Source organism: Pseudorca crassidens, chromosome 2 (genome assembly GCF_039906515.1).
Source record: "Pseudorca crassidens isolate mPseCra1 chromosome 2, mPseCra1.hap1, whole genome shotgun sequence".
NCBI lineage: Eukaryota > Metazoa > Chordata > Mammalia > Artiodactyla > Delphinidae > Pseudorca > Pseudorca crassidens.
Window position 1 is genome coordinate 104697567 of NC_090297.1, and position 18558 is coordinate 104716124.

General features: G+C 40.1%; 1 protein-coding gene across 4 annotated transcripts in view; it reads right to left on the bottom strand.

The window, feature by feature from the left end:
- Positions 1-1832: 1832 nt before the first annotated feature.
- Positions 1833-18558, bottom strand: part of WARS2 (tryptophanyl tRNA synthetase 2, mitochondrial) — an 87923-nt gene continuing 71197 nt past the window's right edge. For 3 of the 4 annotated variants that reach the window (XM_067727438.1, XM_067727436.1, XM_067727439.1), the window contains 2 exons: positions 5531-5649; positions 1833-3948 (listed from right to left, as the gene is read on the bottom strand). In XM_067727438.1, coding sequence (XP_067583539.1) covers positions 3500-3948; positions 5531-5649 — 568 coding nt within the window. In that variant the 3' untranslated portion in view covers positions 1833-3499. The remainder of the gene's footprint in view (positions 3949-5530; positions 5650-18558) is intronic. The other variant, XR_010941028.1, reaches the window with a different exon arrangement.

An 18558-nucleotide genomic window follows, 5' to 3' on the forward strand; every position in this document is an offset into this window, starting at 1 on the left:
ACTTTTTTGAAGAAATAGCACTAATAGTTTCTATCTTATGATATAAATAGTAAATGAGATATCACATATAAACACACAAAGTACCTGGCATATAGCAAGTATGTAATATGTGCTCTTATTATCTAAGAAACTATAGATACTAAATTTGGGAAACCATAAGGTCATTCTCAACTAATCCTTTTACTACCTTCATAAATTCTCCAGTTGAAGAATTCTCCAGGGAGGGCTTCCCTGGTGGAGCAGTGGTTGAGAGTCCGCCTGCCGATGCAGGGGACACGGGTTCGTGCCCCGGTCCGGGAAGATCCCGCAAGCCGCGGAGCGGCTGGGCCCGTGAGCCGTGGCCGCTGAGCCTGCGCGACCGGAGCCTGTGCTCCGCAATGGGAGAGGTCACAACAGTGAGAGGCCCGCGTACCGCAAAAAAAAAAAAAAAAGAATTCTCCAGGGAGATTCCTCAACTCTATGTGCTTGACCTATTATAAGCAAAATCAATAAGCTGAATGCCTTAAAGCAGCAGTGTCCAAGAGACATTTGTGATGATTGAAATACTCTCATCTGTACTGTCCAATACGCTAGTCAATAGCTATTGAGGCCACTGGGCACTTGAAAGTGCTGCTGAGGAAATGAGTTTTTAATTTAGTTTGAATTAATTCAAATTTAAATGGGCATATACCATATTGGATGGTGCAGCTTCAGAGCATATTACCCCACATACAGCAGGAGACATTGTGCAGGAGCCACTGTGGTCTAGTGGGACTCTGGATCAGACGACCTGACTAGCTCTTGGAAGCTGAACTATCTTAGGCAAATTACTCACCACCCCCGCAGCTTTGGTTTCATCCTTAATAACATGAGATTGATAATAGTTTCACTTTATTGTGTTATGAGGACTAAATGAGAGAATATATATAAAAGCAGTGGTTCTTCAAATTTAGCATGCATTAGAATTACCTGGACGGCTGTTAAAATGGATTGCTGGGTTCATCTGCAAAGTTTTGCTTCAGTAGGTCTGGGGTAGAGCCAGAGAATCTGCATCCTTAATGAGTTCCCAGGTGATGCTCATGTTGCTGGTCTGGAGACCACACTTTGAAAAACACTGTTATAAGATATTGAGTAATGGTGCCTGAGACCTAGTGAGGACTCAGGTGTTAGTTATTGTTTTATGATGAGCATTTTTATGGTCTGCATCAAGAAGGTTTCTTACAAAAAAAATCCATACTTCATTAGGACTCTCTAGCCCATGTTCTGACATTATTTTGATAGATGTTTGTGAGGCACCTACAACCGGCAAGATACCTCCATTGTATTTTGAGTGACAGTCTGTCAAGGCGGGTTTGAAGTATGGTTTGTCAGTAGGTGGAGCTACAGAGCACCAAGTTACCTGAGCATTATTACCACCATCTAGGTGTTTTTCATTTCAACTCTCCACAAAACATACAGAAAAAAACAATTAAAATCACCTAGAGGGTAAGTCACAAGTTGGATTTCTCTCCAGTTTTTCATCTCGATAAGAAGATTGTGCTGAGTCCTGTAAATGGCAAGTGGAAGGGTGTAAAAACAAATCTAGGTTCTAGCCTTGGCTCTTTTATCAGCTTCCTGAGATCAAGGGACACCTCTCTCCATCATTATGGACTTGGATATTAGACTTGATGAGTCCTCAGGTCACTTTCATACAACAACAGGATTCTCACAAGCCCAACCTCTTCTGTACAGGGATTTGCTCCTTAGAAGTTACCACAAGTCATCTAGTTTTCCTCCTCTGAGATTCTTTCCATGGTGCCTTTAGTTCTTTGGATGAAAGGTGTGGCAAGGGGGTAAAGAAAACACACGGACAGTTTGATAGATCCACCTTTAATTTAGTCATTTTCCAGTATTCAAACTAGGGTTTCTTTGAAAGGAAAAAACCAACCAAACAACAACAAAAAAAGAGGCTTGCAGAAAATAATGCCAAAGAGGCTCCTCAGAGCCCACTCTAGACAACCCATTCCAAGAAGAGATCCAAAAAGGGTCTTTTAATTTGGATTCTGGGATGCAGTGTTAGGTGTATTTACATCTGTTCTGATAAAAGGACCACTCTGCTTTCTTCTCTTAGGAAACGAGTAAAAATTCTTTGCCCAACATGCTCGTCACTCATATATAAATGGTGACAATTGGCAAAAAACTTACAAGTAATTTCTGTTACAAAATCAATCAGGCCGTGGTGCGCTGAGTCACAATGATCATTTCTGCTTTCAGGTGTGGGAAAGGGATGTGCGGAGAAGGTAGTTTTTAGAGTGACTTGCTACTACTTAGGCTGAGGTAAAGGTAAGACGAGAAGCTCCCGCTCACTGGGAAAATCTGACTTGTCAGGCCAACTACTCTTGCAGTCGGGCAGAATATACTTTGAAGTGTCTCTGAAACAAGCATAGGAGACAGGACTTGGGACCGGCCTTGGGGATTCTGAGTAACAAATGTGACCAAGGTTGGCTGAATCCAGGTTTAAAGCTGGCAGCTAGTGGTTGACTTGCTGATATAAACAGTGTCAGTAGTTCAGGTCTTATATTTCCAGTACCCACTTTCAAAACAAGAACATGCTGGCTTCTGTGACTTCTGACTTCTGTACTGATGAAAAAAGCACTATTCTTAGGAATAAGGAGTAATGGTTTTGATCCTGGATTTGCTTCTTACTCACGGAGAGATACTGTACAAGCTAATTGTACTCTCTAAGCTTCACGCTCCTCAGGTGTAAAACGGCAATTCCTCTCCTCTAGATTTCACAGTGGGTTGGTGATATTACACTGAGAGACAAATGCAAGGAAGTACTTATTAAGAACATAATGTATGGACTCGGGCTTTTGTACAATAAATAAATCAAGCTGAAATAATGCAACCTTCTCAGAAGGTCATACGATGTATCTCTGAATTTAAAAAACAAGCAAAAAACCCAAATAACACTTGCTAGAATAGTCAGTGTGGTCTCTTGGGAAATAAATAGATTAAACACAATAAAGCAGGTACCATCTCAGTGACAAATGAATGATAATCATCAACCTATTTTTAGGAGATCTGAACACAAATTGGTTCAAATGGCATCCCAAGGATTATAAGCCTAAAACGTCTACCTATTGCTTTTTAAAAGGGGTGGGATAGATGAAGTGAGCACCTGTGACAGTAAGGACTTCAGAGAGAGACACAAATGAAACACCCACTTGCCAAATTGCTACTTACCTCAATCACATTTGTGTGAATAAATGAGGCCGAGTGTGCCTCACATAATTGAGGATTCAGATAGCTATGCCTTCTTTGTTTGCTCTTTTTTTTTCCCACAGAATTTCGCTGATGGGATTTAGAACATTGCTCTATTTGAAGGCTACAAATCATTATTCATCAGATGAAGCCAATGATCAGGTATACCAAATTGTGTGTCCCCAAACTATAATCGTTCCCTTGTGAGGAAAGCTGCCTTAATAGGAGTGCGTGGACCACAAGATAGAAAAGACTTTTTGTGACTCGTTGAAACTTCCTATAGAAACCCCACCAATTTCTTCACCTCCTGGCACACGGGATACGCTAATTCTTTGGCTTTTGCTGACCCAGCTTGTAAAACCTTCTCTAAGTGGTCCTTGTTCGTCTTCAGTTTTTCAATTTCCCTCTTAATTGGAGCAAATTTCTCAATCACAGCATCTGCCACCACCAGCTTGTAGCGAGCGGTGTCGATGCCAGCGCTGCGGCAGACCACCTCCTCCACAGGGAGCCCTGTCACTGCTGCATGGATGGCCACCAGGTTGGACACGCCCCCTCGGCTGGCTGGCTCATAGGTGACCTCCGAGGTGAAGTCCGTCACAGCCTTGCGGAACTTCTGCACTATCTCCTCCGGGCTGTCTGTTATTCTGACAGTGGCCAGTTTATCAGGGTCTGATTTTGACATCTTGGCAGACGGATCACGCAGGGATTTTACCTTCTTCATTGATGCTAGGCAAAAACACCAACACACACGTACCAGAAACAAAAGTCAAACAACAAAACAAAACAAAACAGTAAAACACCCATAGGAATGTCAGTGTCTAGATCTTAAAAAGTGCCAAGAACACCAAATAGCTTTATTATTTTTATCTGATTATACTCATTATAATAAATTAGCAATTTCTATAAGCATGAAAGTAAAGGTGTCTGAAATGTGTAATAAAATGTTAATATTTTGATCATATTTTCATGCATCTGTTAATGCATATATAAACATCAAAACATATAATCTTACACAAATGAAATTGTATCAATCATACTGTTTTTGCTGTGCATACCTATTAAAAAAAGTATTGTCTATTTCCTTCTTCTCTGCTCTTCCTTATTGGCTAATCACCCCCTGCCCACAACCACTGCCTTTCCTACCCCCATGCCAGTTTTCACAACCTGCGGCATCCTTCCATTTCTTTACCCATGATTATATAAGTAACTACCAACACACACACACACACACACACACACACACACACACACACGCAAGAGTGACAGAAGTGACTTGTTTGTTGCTCTGATAGAATCAAGATGTTAAGCTGTGCTTCATAAAACTTGTGTTATTAATAATTGCCTAATTTATGGCTATTACAGAAACATATAAAGTTGAAATAGGTAAAATAACAATTAGCCAAAGCATTAGAATAGTCCTCGTTGCTAAAAGAAGGTTGATTTCAATGCATGGGGTGCCCTGAATTTATTTGTGTGAACTGTTGGAATAACTTAGTAATTTATATCCACCTTATGCTTCTAAATTGACACTAGGCACATGTTATACTCTTTAAAATGCAGCCACCTTAATAAAGATGGGCAGAGCTTAGGTTCAGTGATCTCCGCCCCTGCCGCAAGTTTACACTGCTACCAAAATGTTGATAGAGATTTACAGCTTTTTTTCTTGAGAAGATTCCAGACTAGCATAGCCTTGCAAGCAGATGAGGTTTTGGATTCAGTAGGTAGATTGTACATTCTGTCTCAGTTGTGTATTTAAGAAGGCAAAGTGCGAGGATGATCAATGCCCTCTTGTTTTATCTAGATTATGATCCAGCAGTTCTCACTCTTATGACTTTTGTTCTACTGTGAATAGAGAAGGCAAGGTCAGCTGGCTTTGGAACCGGAAGAGCTCAATGTAGGGCCCAGCTTTGCCACCAGCTAGATACGCGACTTGGATACAAAGTCAGGCTTGCCAATCCTTAAGTTTACTCATCTATGAAATAGGGAAAGATACCTGCTCTACCAAATGAGATATGTTTATATATATACATACATATATATATATATATGATACTCTATAATGAAAATGATTATTTGTAGTTTCTAGTCTCTCCCATACTTTTCAAACTTTTGGTTATTTTAGTCAATAATCCAATGAGGTCTACTAGTCCTACATTACAGAAAAAGATGGGATTCTCATTATAAATCCTGAAATCTGTGCACGACGAAGCCAAGTTTAGTCCCAAGAAAGTTCCAAGCTTCTCAGTCCGTTATCCCGTCCTCTCTTCAAAATGCACCCTGATTGAAAAATCGTATGTTTGTTACTTACTCAGAATGGACCTGGGTACTGGGAAGAACTCCCCGTACTTCTTGTTAAACCCCTGTGCTAGATCCTGAACTAGCTCCATGTGCTGGACTTGATCCTCCCCAACAGGAACGTGTGTGGACCTTTAATAAAAGACAGACAGAGAAACTCAGCAAGGCTCCTGCTTATACTAAAATGATATTGCAAGCAGCTGCATCTCCCATGCCTATTTCACTGCTCATGTTCAACAAATGTTCACCAGCTACGGAGGGAGTGTTGAGACCCAAGTCTTTATCTGTGTATCAGACAAATGGCAAGGAGACATTTGTCTACTCTAGTTCTGTTTCTTCCATAGCAGAAGAATACAGCCTTCAACAGCAGGGTGACAGGATCTTGCTGGGAGGGACGAATGGTATCTTATATAGCATATGTTCCAAGCATAAGTGTATTTTAAACCACTCCTCTTCCCCTCACCCAGTTAGCACATATTATCCTAGCTTTGACCAGATGCTTTTTACTTCAGAGCTTGCACTCACACTTGAAAGACACTCCAGCCCACTCTTCACATCAAAGATGGCAGAAAGCTCTTGGGGCAAGAGTTTTCCTTCCCTGTCACACAGCGAGTAACTCAAGATCTTTTTGGAATATGCCCTTTCGTTTTCAAGTAAATTGTAATCACAGAACAATTAATATACTGCGGGGAACTTAAATGAACAATATCTATTAGTACAATGTTGATGGATCTCCAAAACAATGTTGAATGAAAAAAAGCAAGTCGCAGAAGACGTGTAGGGTACATGAACATTTATCTTAAAAGTACATATGACAATATTATATATTGTTTATAGATGCATACGTAAGTATAAAAACATACTGGAAGCTCCTCTACAAATTCATGATCATAGCTGCCTCTAAAGAAGGAAAGAGAATGGGTCTGGGGAAAGGAACAAAGGAGACCTTGATTTTAGCTGTAATATTTTATTTTATTAAAAAATGAAGATGGGGCTTCCCTGGTGGCGCAGTGGTTGGGAGTCTGCCTGCCGATGCAGGGGACGCAGGTTTGTGCCCCGGTCCGGGAGGATCCCACATGCCACAGAGCGGCTGGGCCCGTGAGCCATGGCCGCTGAGCCTGCGCATCCGGAGATTGTGCTCCGCAGGGGAGAGGCCCCAACGGTGAGAGGCCCGCGTACCGCAAAAAAAAAAGAAAAAAAAAATGAAGATGTAAAATGAAAATTATCAACATATAAGGACTTTATTTATAATTAGTTTAGTCCCATATATAAAGATTGCAGTGTTGGATCATGACGAGGTACATCAAACAAGGGAAGAATTAACCATTATAGAGAAGTCTTGATGGGGAAAATGTTATACTGAAATATTAGTGGGGAAGGAGGCAGGTGACTTTAAGTATTTAATGTTTGGCTGGGAGTTGACATTTGATAGTATAGTTAATAAAGTGCTGTAGTATCTTGATCCAGGAAGTTTAATATTCTGCCTGTGAAAGCAGCAGCCTTAAAGTAAACTTGAATATTTAAATGACAATTGTACATATGAGTAGAATAGCAACTTTTCAAAACAACCACAGAAAAGAAAAACTGCTAGAAAACTATGGTACTTTGTTATAGAGAGAACCTCCTAGCCTTGTGGTTAATTAGTGGTCCTTGAAAAACTGGAAGAGATATTATTTTCCTTGTGAATTACTGTCCACAAGCTACTGGTTTATTGAAAATAGTTGTGTAGAGCATGAGGAAGTGAAGATAGTTTTGACTATCATAAAGACTAGCTACTTTATCCCTGATTTAAAGCTATACTACAAAGCTACAACCATCAAAGCAGATTATACTGGCAGAAAAACAGACACACAGATCAATGGAACAGAATAGAGAGCCCAGAAATAAACACATGCATGTACAGTTAATTAATCTATGACAAAGGAGGCAAGAATATACAACTGAGAAAAAAAACTCTCCTCAATAAATGGTGTTGGGAAAAATGGAAGGCTACGTGCAAAAGAATGAAACTGGACCAGTAACTTACACCATATACAAAAATTAACTCAAAATGGGATTAAAGACTTGAAACCATAAAATTCCTAGAAGAAAACATAGGTGGTGATCTTCTTTACATTCGTCTTAGGGATATTTATTTTGGATCTGGCAAGGACACAGGCAAGGACAACAAAAGCAAAAATAAACAAATGGGACTGCATCAAACTAAAAGGCTTCTTTTTCATTGACTTTCTTTTTTTTGTTTGTTTTTTTGCGGTACGCGGGCCTTTCGTTGTTGTGGCCTCTCCCCTGCGGAGCACAATCTCCGGATGTGCAGGCTCAGCGGCCATGGCTCACGGGCCCAGCTGCTCCGCGGCATGTGGGATCTTCCCAGACCGGGGCACGAACCTGTGTTCCCTGCATCGGCAGGCGGACTCTCAACCACTGCGCCACCAGGGAAGCCTCCTAAAAGGCTTGTGAAAGAATTAAAAAGTAAAGTGCTGAAGGTGAGAGAATGAAGCAGGATGAGACCTCGTAGCAGTGTATCCTGGTGACTATTCTTTTTCATGTGATACATCTGCTCAGAGAATGAAAGAGCCAGGCAGACAGGAGTAGGAGAAAATCTAAGACAGAAATACTAACCTTAGATAGTATTGTTGTGTTGCTTAGTTGAGCAACACAAACAATTGCGCTAGGTGCACAGTGCACTATTCTGCTCTCCTGTTGAATTCTGAGCAGGGAATTCAACTAGCGTCCAGGTAGACAGAAGGTGGACACAAGGGCCTTTCATAGATTTTGTCTATGGGCAGACACTATTTGAATATAGTTTTCTTGTTCCAATATGGATTTTAAAAACCCAACACATAAAAATCAATTGATCAAACAGACAAGTAAAAGGCCCCAATAACAGGGCCTATGAAAAATATCATGGAACAAAGGAAGGGGAACTTTACCCTTCAGACCCTGAGGAAGGTCAAACATTTGAAAAGCACTTTTACAAGAAACAGTTCTGTCTTGTTTTTTTTTTTGCGGTACGCGGGCCTCTCACTGCTGTGGCCTCTCCCGTTGCAGAGCACAGGCTCTGGACGCGCAGGCCCAGCGGCCATGGCTCACGGGCCCAGCCGCTCCGCAGCATGTGGGATCCTCCCGGACCGGGGCACGAACCCGTGTCCGCTGCATCGGCAGGCGGACTCTCAACCACTGCACCACCAGGGAAGCCCCTAGTTCTGTCTTGTTTTTTAAAGAAAATTGCTGGGTAACCTCAATAGGATTAAAAAATGCATGGCTGTTATGAGACATGAGCAAGAAATCACAAAAGGAGAAAAACACAGGTGGTGACAGAAAACAATAAAATGAAGGGAAAGTGAAATGATGAAATAAAACCAAACACATAATAGAAGAAATGGGAGAAGTAGGCGCAGAATCCTAAGGACAGGTCATATCAGTGACATGGATAAGAAACTTGAGGCTCTTCAGGAACTCAGAGCAAGAGGAAAAAAAGAAGTGTGATGAGCAAATGACAGGTTGGAGGACCATCCTCTGATCTAAGACTATGGTCCTCCTCAGGAAGACATCAAGATCATCTGAACGAAGCAATAACCTCAAACAGAAGGAGGATTTACTGAACTAAGAATAAACAAGTAAGCAAACAAAACTGAGTATCGAAGGAACTCAACAAGTTTCAGGAAAAAAACACTGGAGAATCACACCAAAACACAACCAGAAGAAATTTTAAATGACAAGGTAAAGAAAAAAATCCTATAGGCTACAGTCAGAAAATAAAGACAAAAATAAGAGAAATCAGGTTGATAATACAATGGAACAATGTTTATAGGGTTGTGAGAAAAAAGTATTAAAAACCTAGCCAAGCTGTGTTTTATATGTGAACTATAATAATAATGATGATGATGATAATAAAGTAGCTAATAGCTACTGAACACTTCCTATATGCTGTACACTTTGTTAAGCACTTTTAATGTATTGTTATTGTACTTAATCCCATTTTACTGATGAGGCAAGCTGAACAGAAAGAAATTCTCAGGCATGTAAAGGACTGGAAAAAAATTTGAAGCAAATCTACAGACTAAAGAACTCAGAAATGGAGATGCCAAGGTATAAGGACTGGCTGTAAAGACTAAAAAACATAAAGTCTAAATTTTGGTTACAATTTGAAATAGAAAATGATGTAGTCTAAAATCAAGCCATTTAAATAACAACAATCTATTGAAAATCCCAGGTTAGTTTACAAAATCAAAACGAAGTGTGAGTATTGACTGAGGATCTACAAGTGTGATTAATAACCCATCTTACCACATGATATCATGATAACATTTTTATTTGGAATGATTAGCAAAAGATTCAAAAACACATATTTGAAAAGAGAGAAACTGGCATAGAAATGGACAATGGCCAGACATTATATGGCCAAAAAAACTGACCCAAAACCTCTGGAGCAACTAGCTCAGGAGGCCAAGCCACAGTCTCTGCAGCAATGGGCCCAGCATGGTCAAGACTTGGTCAATGACTGCCAACGTCCCAGTTCTTTGTCCTAGCTTTGTCCAACTCAGGACCAACCAGAGAAAGTCAAATATGCTTCCCAAACCAATCACATAAGATGCCTCGTTTCTAGTTAGTCAGCCTCCAGCTTCCCCGTGGCAACAACCTCTAAACAGAGCATCCCTGAAGACTTTCTTTCCTATAAGGCCTCTGTACTCCCCTGCTTGCCTGTGGAACACAAGTGATGGTGGCTGAGTCTCTTGCTGTGACAAGTTCTGAAAGGCTGTTTTCTCATTTGGGTGGTCTTTGTTTAAAGATGGTCACTGCTAGAATTAAAAACAGAAAGCACACCTTCCAAACCATTGGAATACATAAAAGCAAAAAAACCACAATCTATATAGCAAAAGGCAGAAAACAAAGAAGACATTAAAATCAATAAAAACAGAAAACATTTAATGATGTGGGAAAATATAAGCCAAAAAAAATAAACAAAAACCCAGGATGCAAGCTTTTTGGAAAATACATATAATGTAAATTCAGATAAAGGAGAGGCCATAGCGGTTAGAGGGGGCGCTCTGCTGTCAGGCAGTTCTGGGGTCAGATTCCTGCTCTGCCACTCACCAGTTGCGTGTTCCTGGGAGAGGTATTCAACCTAAATCTGTTTCATTTTTAAAGCTGACTAATAATAAGTTCCTACTCATGGGGTTGCTTGATGAGTGAGTAAAATAATGCATGCAAAGCTCACAGTTTGGTGCCTGGTAGACAGTGTGCAAACAAGGAATGTTAACTTCAAAAACTGGTTTGGAGGAAATGCACCAATATGTTAAAAAGAACAGAAATAGTAGCAGTGATTTTTAATTTTTTCCTGTTGAATAGAGAATGCTTAAATTATAGTAGAACATTGAAATGAACCTGTGAGAGACCATTGACTCTCCTACTACTAGACCCTATAGGTCTACAGAAGACAGAAAACAAAATGGTGTATCCTGGAAAGTTTACAATTCAAGTGTTTAAGGCAGGGAGCTGGATCTATTGAACATATTGCTCTTCTATCCTACCAGAATGTTCCTCCCTTAAATCCTGCCTATTGTTGCCTTGATTTCAGGTCTAAGCTTAAATATCACCTCTTTGGAGAAGACATCCCTAACTACCACCTCCACAGTTGGCTTCCCCCTCTTATTCTTTTTCACAGTATCTTATTTATTTTCTTTATAGTATTAACCCTAGTCTAATTATTTTACTTCATTTGTTTGTTTATTTAATTGTATGTTATTTTCTCTCCTGCTATCAAATAAGCTTTTTGAGAACTTGTCTTGCTTTTCAATCTATTTCCAACGCCTACTAGATTTGCCTGGTAGGTAGGAGAAACTCAACAAATATTTCTTCAATAAATGAATGATCTTAAGAGGAAGTAAGTATAATGTATATAGTTATATACCAAGAGAAAAATTATAATAAAATCAGCTTATGATCAGACTGAATCTAAATCATAGCTCCAACAGCTACTAGCGAGTTACCATAGCCAAGTGTCTTACTGTTCCTAAGCCTCCATTTCCTCTACAAAATGAGGATCAGAATGGTGTGTACCTCTTACTGTTGTTTCAAAGATTAGATGAGCTAACCAAGCATAGCACAATACTTGATAGTAAGAGCTCAATCAACACTGGCTATAACATATAGTCATTAATATCTGATACCATGAAGGACAAAATGATACAAGAAAGGTATATTAGGGACCTTGATGTGAGGTACCTTGTGGCCTTTTTCAAACCAGGACCATTTTCCTTTTTGATAGCTGACTCATACCACGAACATAAATATCAACATAAAATCCCAGAGACAGTCACAGACCTGGGCAGCAATCCTGATTTGGGAAGAAGAAATATTTCAAACTGATAGTTTATATATCTGATTAGGTTATACCCAAATATAAATGGTATGTTATAGGAATTCTAAGGAGTCTTTTAATTTAAGGAAAACAGAGACAGGATAATGAAGGCAAAGGGAAAATCCAGGGACCATGACAAAGGATCAGAAAGTAGTTTCTCTTCTTCTAAGGTCAGTAAATAAATTTAGGAAATTCTACAAAATGATTGTTAGGCCATGTCCAGTGCTCTCTTCCACACAGCCTGGAGAAGAAAGTCACTGGCTTGACAAGTGGCGAAAACAAAAATGTTCCTTTTTATGTTTCCCTCCTGTCCACAACCCTGTACGTGCTCCTCTCTGAGATGTACGTGCACACGCCCACCTTCCTAAATTCCTGTCCTTTGACTGGACTTTGCACTCCTGTCTTGTAATTATAGTGAGGCTGACACGCAGAGGTTACCTTGACTCCCCCAAACCAAATTAGCCAACAGGGCAGGTTAAAAAGCAATTACAGTAGCCCATAGGAAATCACAATGGACAGCAACTAACACAGAAAAAACAATTACCATAATCAATACACTTTAAGCACATCAAAATGAATATTTCCACATGTCAAAATGGTTCCAGATTCACCAAGCAACCAAACTAAACAGAAAACACATTTAGTTTTCATAATGACTCTGCATGTGTCTTTGCCTTATGTCGGATCCTAGCCTCTTTTCTTACAATTCTGTGAGGTTTTTCTTTTTCAAAAAAGGATTAAAAAAATTTTAATTTTTTTCACCTGGACCTATTGCTCCACTTGGCTTTTTCATCTGATTTTAGTTTGTTTGTTTCTAGTCTTTCCTCCCTCTGCTCCAGCTGGTCCTTTCACCTCCTGTAATTTATCTTGGCCCTTACTTCTCATCCATTGAGTTTACACTCTACATTAATTCAGTCTGTCTTTGATTCTGCTCACTTATGGGGCTGATTCTCTTCACATTTCAACCTCTCTACTCACACTCTTCCTCTCACTTCAAATAATTTAGTGCTGTTCTTTTAAAATTTATACCCTACATAATGATCTCCATATTAATATGTCTTCTCTTTTTCCCCATTTTCTTTTTTTTTTTTTACTTACCCTGACTGTACTTTCTTAGACACAACATAAAACAAAAGTCTTTCATAATTTTGATTGTTACAACTTCTGTCACACAATAATGCGTCTGATCATCTTCCTTGGTGACTAAACCATTTTTCTTTTGCTTAGTTCCTTGTGGCATCTACGTTTACTTGGGATCCACCCCACCCCTCTGGCAGAATTAGTGTCCAGATGAATAATCATTGCCTACAAATATCTGCTCACAGAGATTTGTTCTCTTATTTTTTTTCCTACTTCTTTGGCTGTGTTTATGCATTTTCGGCGCTACTGCCTTTAACCAGCCTGGCTGCGATAGGAGTTTGGTGCCGTTTTTCCTTTTGTAAAGGATGAATTCACCACCACTGGTTGCTTGTTGGCTATATTGTAATGACTCTTTAATTTAGCAATTATTTATTGAAGACCTATGCTATGCAAGGCCTGGTGCCAGTACTATGAGAGATATAAAGAAGGTTTTAACTTCTAGGGAGTTAGCTTCCAAGAGGAGAGAGAACACTAACTGCAGCTATAAATTCTTCTGGCTAGTCCTCTTACAGTATTCCCTATCTCAATGAATGGCAACACCATCAATCTAGCTGCATAAGTCAGGAACCTGGGGACATCCCTGATAGCTCTTTCTCATACACATCCAATCCATTACGAAATCTTATCCACTTTACATCCTAAAATCTCTTAAATTTGTCTCTTCTCTTCATCTTCACTGTCACCATCATGGTCTAAATAGGCTAACGAAAGAGCCTCTTAATAGACTACCCTGGCTGCTCTTGTGCCCCTATAACTCATTCTGTGTATTTTAATTAGTTCTTTTAAAAGTACAAATCAAATCATTTCACTCTGTCCTTAAAAGCGCACAAATAGCTTCCCCCTGCTTTTAGGAGAGTGTACTGGATTGTCTCTTGACCTCTCAGCATCATTGTTTCCTTCTACGTTATTTCTTGATTTTCAGGGGCTAGCAGCCTGTAAGCTACATTTCTCAGACTGCTTTCCAGTAGGGTTCTGGTTTACTGTAGGCGCTTGTCTGATAGCTCAAAAGTGAAAGAGAAAGAGAAGAAATGATTGCTTTGGCTGTTGTGGGTAAGTATGTGAACCTCAGCAGAGTACTGAAATGACATTTGGCCAGCAGCTTTCAGAATCTCATAAACATTCAGGACACACTGACTTCACAAAGAAAGAATGTAATGCAAAAACTAGATGTCTCCAAAGCAGTTTTAGGAATGAATTATCTCAACTGTTCTCAATGGCAGTGGTCTGATCCTCAGACATTACAGCAACTCAGCTTCTCTCTGGAATTACCAAGTCTGACGTTTCCGACCAATCATCTTACTCTCTGTACTCTTGGCTTGGGGTTGGTTTTGGTTCTGCTTACTCATAGTTCCTTGAGGCCTCTGTTTCCACATTTTCCTTTGTCATTTCAGCTTTTGCTTTCATTATCTTCTTATCCTCTTCCTGTATTTCTCTGTTCTAGTTCTTGAGAAAGAGAAACTGAGTAGCCCAGGTAATCACGCTCATCTCTAGTTGAGCAGACTTAGTGGTACCTCTCTAAAACTTCTTCTTTTTTTTTTTTTTGCGGTACGCGGGCCTCTCACTGTTGTGGTCTCTCCCGTTGCGGAGCACAGGCTCCGGACGTGCAGGCTCAGTGGCCATGGCTCACGGGCCCAGCCGCTCCGCGGCACGTGGGATCCTCCCGGACCGGGGCACGAACCCGTGTCCCCTGCATCGGCAGGCGGACTCTCAACCATTGCGCCACCAGGGAAGCCCAAACTCCATTTTTTTATCTGTAAAATGGGAATAACACCACTTAACTGTCTTACAGAGCTGTTGTGAGAATCTGAATAGATAACGTATGTGTAGCCCCCAGTATGGCACCTAGCAAATAATGCTCACATGTGAATTCCTTCTTCCCTTTCCCTCAAGTCCATGCACAGTGCATTTTTCTAGATTAGTGGCCTTACAGTTACTTAACAAGTATTTGCTGTATGTTAATAAAAACTATGTATGTGTGTATATATATCTGTGTGTGTATATATATATAGAGAGAGAGAGAGAGAGAAAGAGAGAGAGAGAGAAATATTTACTTAATATATATATCTAGCTATTGGAACTTAGATATTCAGAATAATAATGTAGATATAAAATAAAAAATTATAAACTTTTTTTTGAGTATTTGTCTCTCTTCAGATACCTGCTATTTTACTATGCTCTCAAGCTTAAGATGGTCTCAGGTCTCCATTCCTGGGTTCCTTACGAAGTTCTGCCAAAACAATTACATTAATCTCTCAAACACTTATCTGGAAGGCTCCTCTTCCATTCCCTTCCCTCTTGTTTGTTCTCCACCCCACCATGTACCACTCAATTCTCATGCTGATTTTGACAAAAGCAAACATGAAATCTATAACTGCCCTGCACATCAACATTTTATGAAGAGGCCACATACACATTTTCTGGTGAGAGAAAATATGAATGTTTTTTGTATCTATTTTTATTTTTTGTATTTATCTATGTTTATAATGTATATATTCATAGACATTCTAGTTATGATATTTTTCAAAATCCAGAAATATCTGAAGCAAAACCAAACAAAAAGTAACCCCAAGTGCTTGAGCTCTGTTATAGGCAAAACAATGGTACAGGCTAAAAATCAGACCTGGGTTTGAGTCCTGCCTCTGCTACTTATTATCAAGCAATTAGGAAATTTCTAAACTTGGAAGGAAGCACAGTGATACAGATGAGAACTGTATGTTAGCAGATAAATGTTGTAGTAGACAGAGCTGATTTTATTGTACTTGTCTGCACACTTTGCAGTGGTCCAAATGACACATATGCCCTGGTGTGGCAGTGGCGCCCTGGGGAATAGTCTGAAGGAAGATGGCAGGAGGAAAAAGCTCAGAGGAACAGAGTCTATGGGAGCATGGTGGCTGGTAGCAGTATGTCCAGCCTAAGACCAGACAGGAAAGAAACGTGGGGCTATCTCCCTTTAGAAAAGGAGCATGCAGGTACCAGCTCCACATCTTTGATCTAATCGTGACATTACAGGGAGATAGTTTCTAGGCTAAGGTAGGAGACAATCATCTTGAATACTGATAATTACCTAGTTTTGTAGAAAAATACTTTTGTCTGTTTAACAAGTTATATATAAAATATCAGAAGCCTGATGGGGATAGAAAAACATATGCCATGAAAATTTTCTTTTCAGAAAATAGGAAAAAGAAAGGCATCTTATGGCATTCTTAGTACATATTCTAACCACCAAATAGATCAATAAGCGTTAAAGAAGGAATATTTATAGTATGGGAATTTTTTTGCTACTGGGAGTAGGCTGGGGTTACTGAGGCTGGAGAAGTACTTATCCTTGGAATCCTTAACCGACTGTGAGAACCTGCTGATGTTGGGCAGAGTAAGACAGACAGGAAGCTATCGGAAAGCTCTTGGTGTTTACCTGCCCCCTCTGAAATAATTATTGTTTTGTGTAAGAAAAGAGGACATTCTCAACTTCAGGCTTGGGTTGAAAGAAAGGTAGATGATATGACCGATTTGGGGATGTTAAGGAGATATTTCTGCCAATATCAGCCTTTTAAAATGTTGCTTGCACTCTTAAAATGTTTGTATTGAGTATATACTAGGTGATATCAATTCATACATAATCTGTTTAATAACCCCCTGAGCTATGTCCCATTAATGCACTTTATGAATGAAAGAAACTGCAGGATTTTTATCATTCTGACAATTGTATTTTCGGGCTCCTGATAAAAATAAATTCATCATCACTTTGTTATATGTTATCTATATTGCTCTGGTTGTTCATGTGATGACCTTGTTTCCTAACACAACGACTGGCTCCTTAAGGAAGGTGAGCACTGGCCTCGGGAGACCATAGTCACGCTCTGAGGCTCCTCTGTCCACTGTCTGGCTGCATGGCTTGGGCAGATTGCTTAACCTGCCTGGGCCGCATTTGTAAAGCAAGGGAGTCGAAGAAGAGGCCCTTTAAAGTTCCTTCCCACTCTGTGCTCCATGGTATCACAGAGGGCAGTCATTCTTGTTCAAGTTTACTCTTTTTCACAGCCCTGAACTCACAGGACTCCCCCATTATAGCTCTTGAACTGTTGAAGAAATCTGTTGTTCTGTGTGCTTCCAAATCCTGGTGCTGAAAAATCAGCCTTTGGTTCTATGGAGAAGTAGCCCTTGAAAACGAAACTAGACATAAGCTTGTAATAGTCAAAGACATCATCATCAATCATAGCCAAGTGACAGATTTCATTTTAATCCTTTAATAATGATTTTTCTCATCTTTACAGGTGACAAAATCAAAGTTCTTTACAGAACCTTTCTAAGTAAATATGCTACTTCACTGGGAAATATGTTATTAGACCCTCATTAGACTTTCATTTGCTGCTTCTGGAGAAAAGTGTTCTAGATTTCCCAGGATAAGTCAAAAGTTACTTATTATAAATAATAAATGTTATCAGGGGTCCAGCATTCAAGTTAATATATCAAACAGACACATAATCCTAACACATAAGTTTGAATCAGAATTAAAGATAGATTGCATGTACTAATGGACATTCCTTATATGTAAAGTTAAGCAGCTATTCTTCTAGCTGTTTCCATCATAATTGCACGAGGGCTCTGAGGTCATGTCACAAGGTACATATACTGTCATCTCCATGCTATTATCACATTTACATGCAAAGAATTCTAGTTTTACCACAGAAGAATCACTATTTTGTTTTTATAAATTTATTTTATTTTTATTTATTTTTGGCTGTGTTGGGTCTTCATTGCTGCGCGCGGGCCTTCTCTAGCTGCGGTGAGCGGGGTCTACTCTTCGTTGTAGTGCATGGGCTTCTCATTGTGGTGGCTTCTCTTGTTGCAGAGCACAGGCTCTAGGCACGTGGGCTTCAGTAGTTGTGACTCACAGGCTCTAGAGCACAGGCTCAGTAGTTGTGGCATACGGACTTAGTTGCTTCGCGGCATGTGGGATCTTCCCGGACCAGGGCTCGAACCCATGTCCCTTGCATTGGCAGGCGGATTCTTAACCACTGCGTCACCAGGAAAGCCCAGAAGAATCACTTTTATGGGGTCAAGGTTTTAGGGGAAAGGGGTAAAAAAGACCCATATAGTTTCTCTTTTTCCTCAGAAGCTTTCACAGTAGCAAGGTTTGGCCATGACTGTATGCTGACTGGGAGGCTTTATCTCTAGAAGGCCAAATGGGGGCCGAGGGAGGTGATGTGGGGATCGGAGGGAAGAATCGGGGAGAGGAATGGGGTCAGAAGCCCTGGCCAGCCCTCCAGAGAGCGCACGTATCCTCTAGTTGTATAGTTTTGAGACCTGTAAGTAGCAGCGGTAGCTGACTTATAGATTATGGGTCCAAGAAAAGTGAGGGCACCCTATACCATATTGAAAAACTTGATCTCAACCTGCAGGTCCAATATAGTAGCCACTACAACAGGCAGCTATTTAAATTGAAATTAATGAAAGTTAAATACAAGTTAAAATTCAGTTCCTCTGTCAACATTTCAAGCGCTCAATAGCCACATGTGACTACCTGCTATGGTCTTCACGCAGGT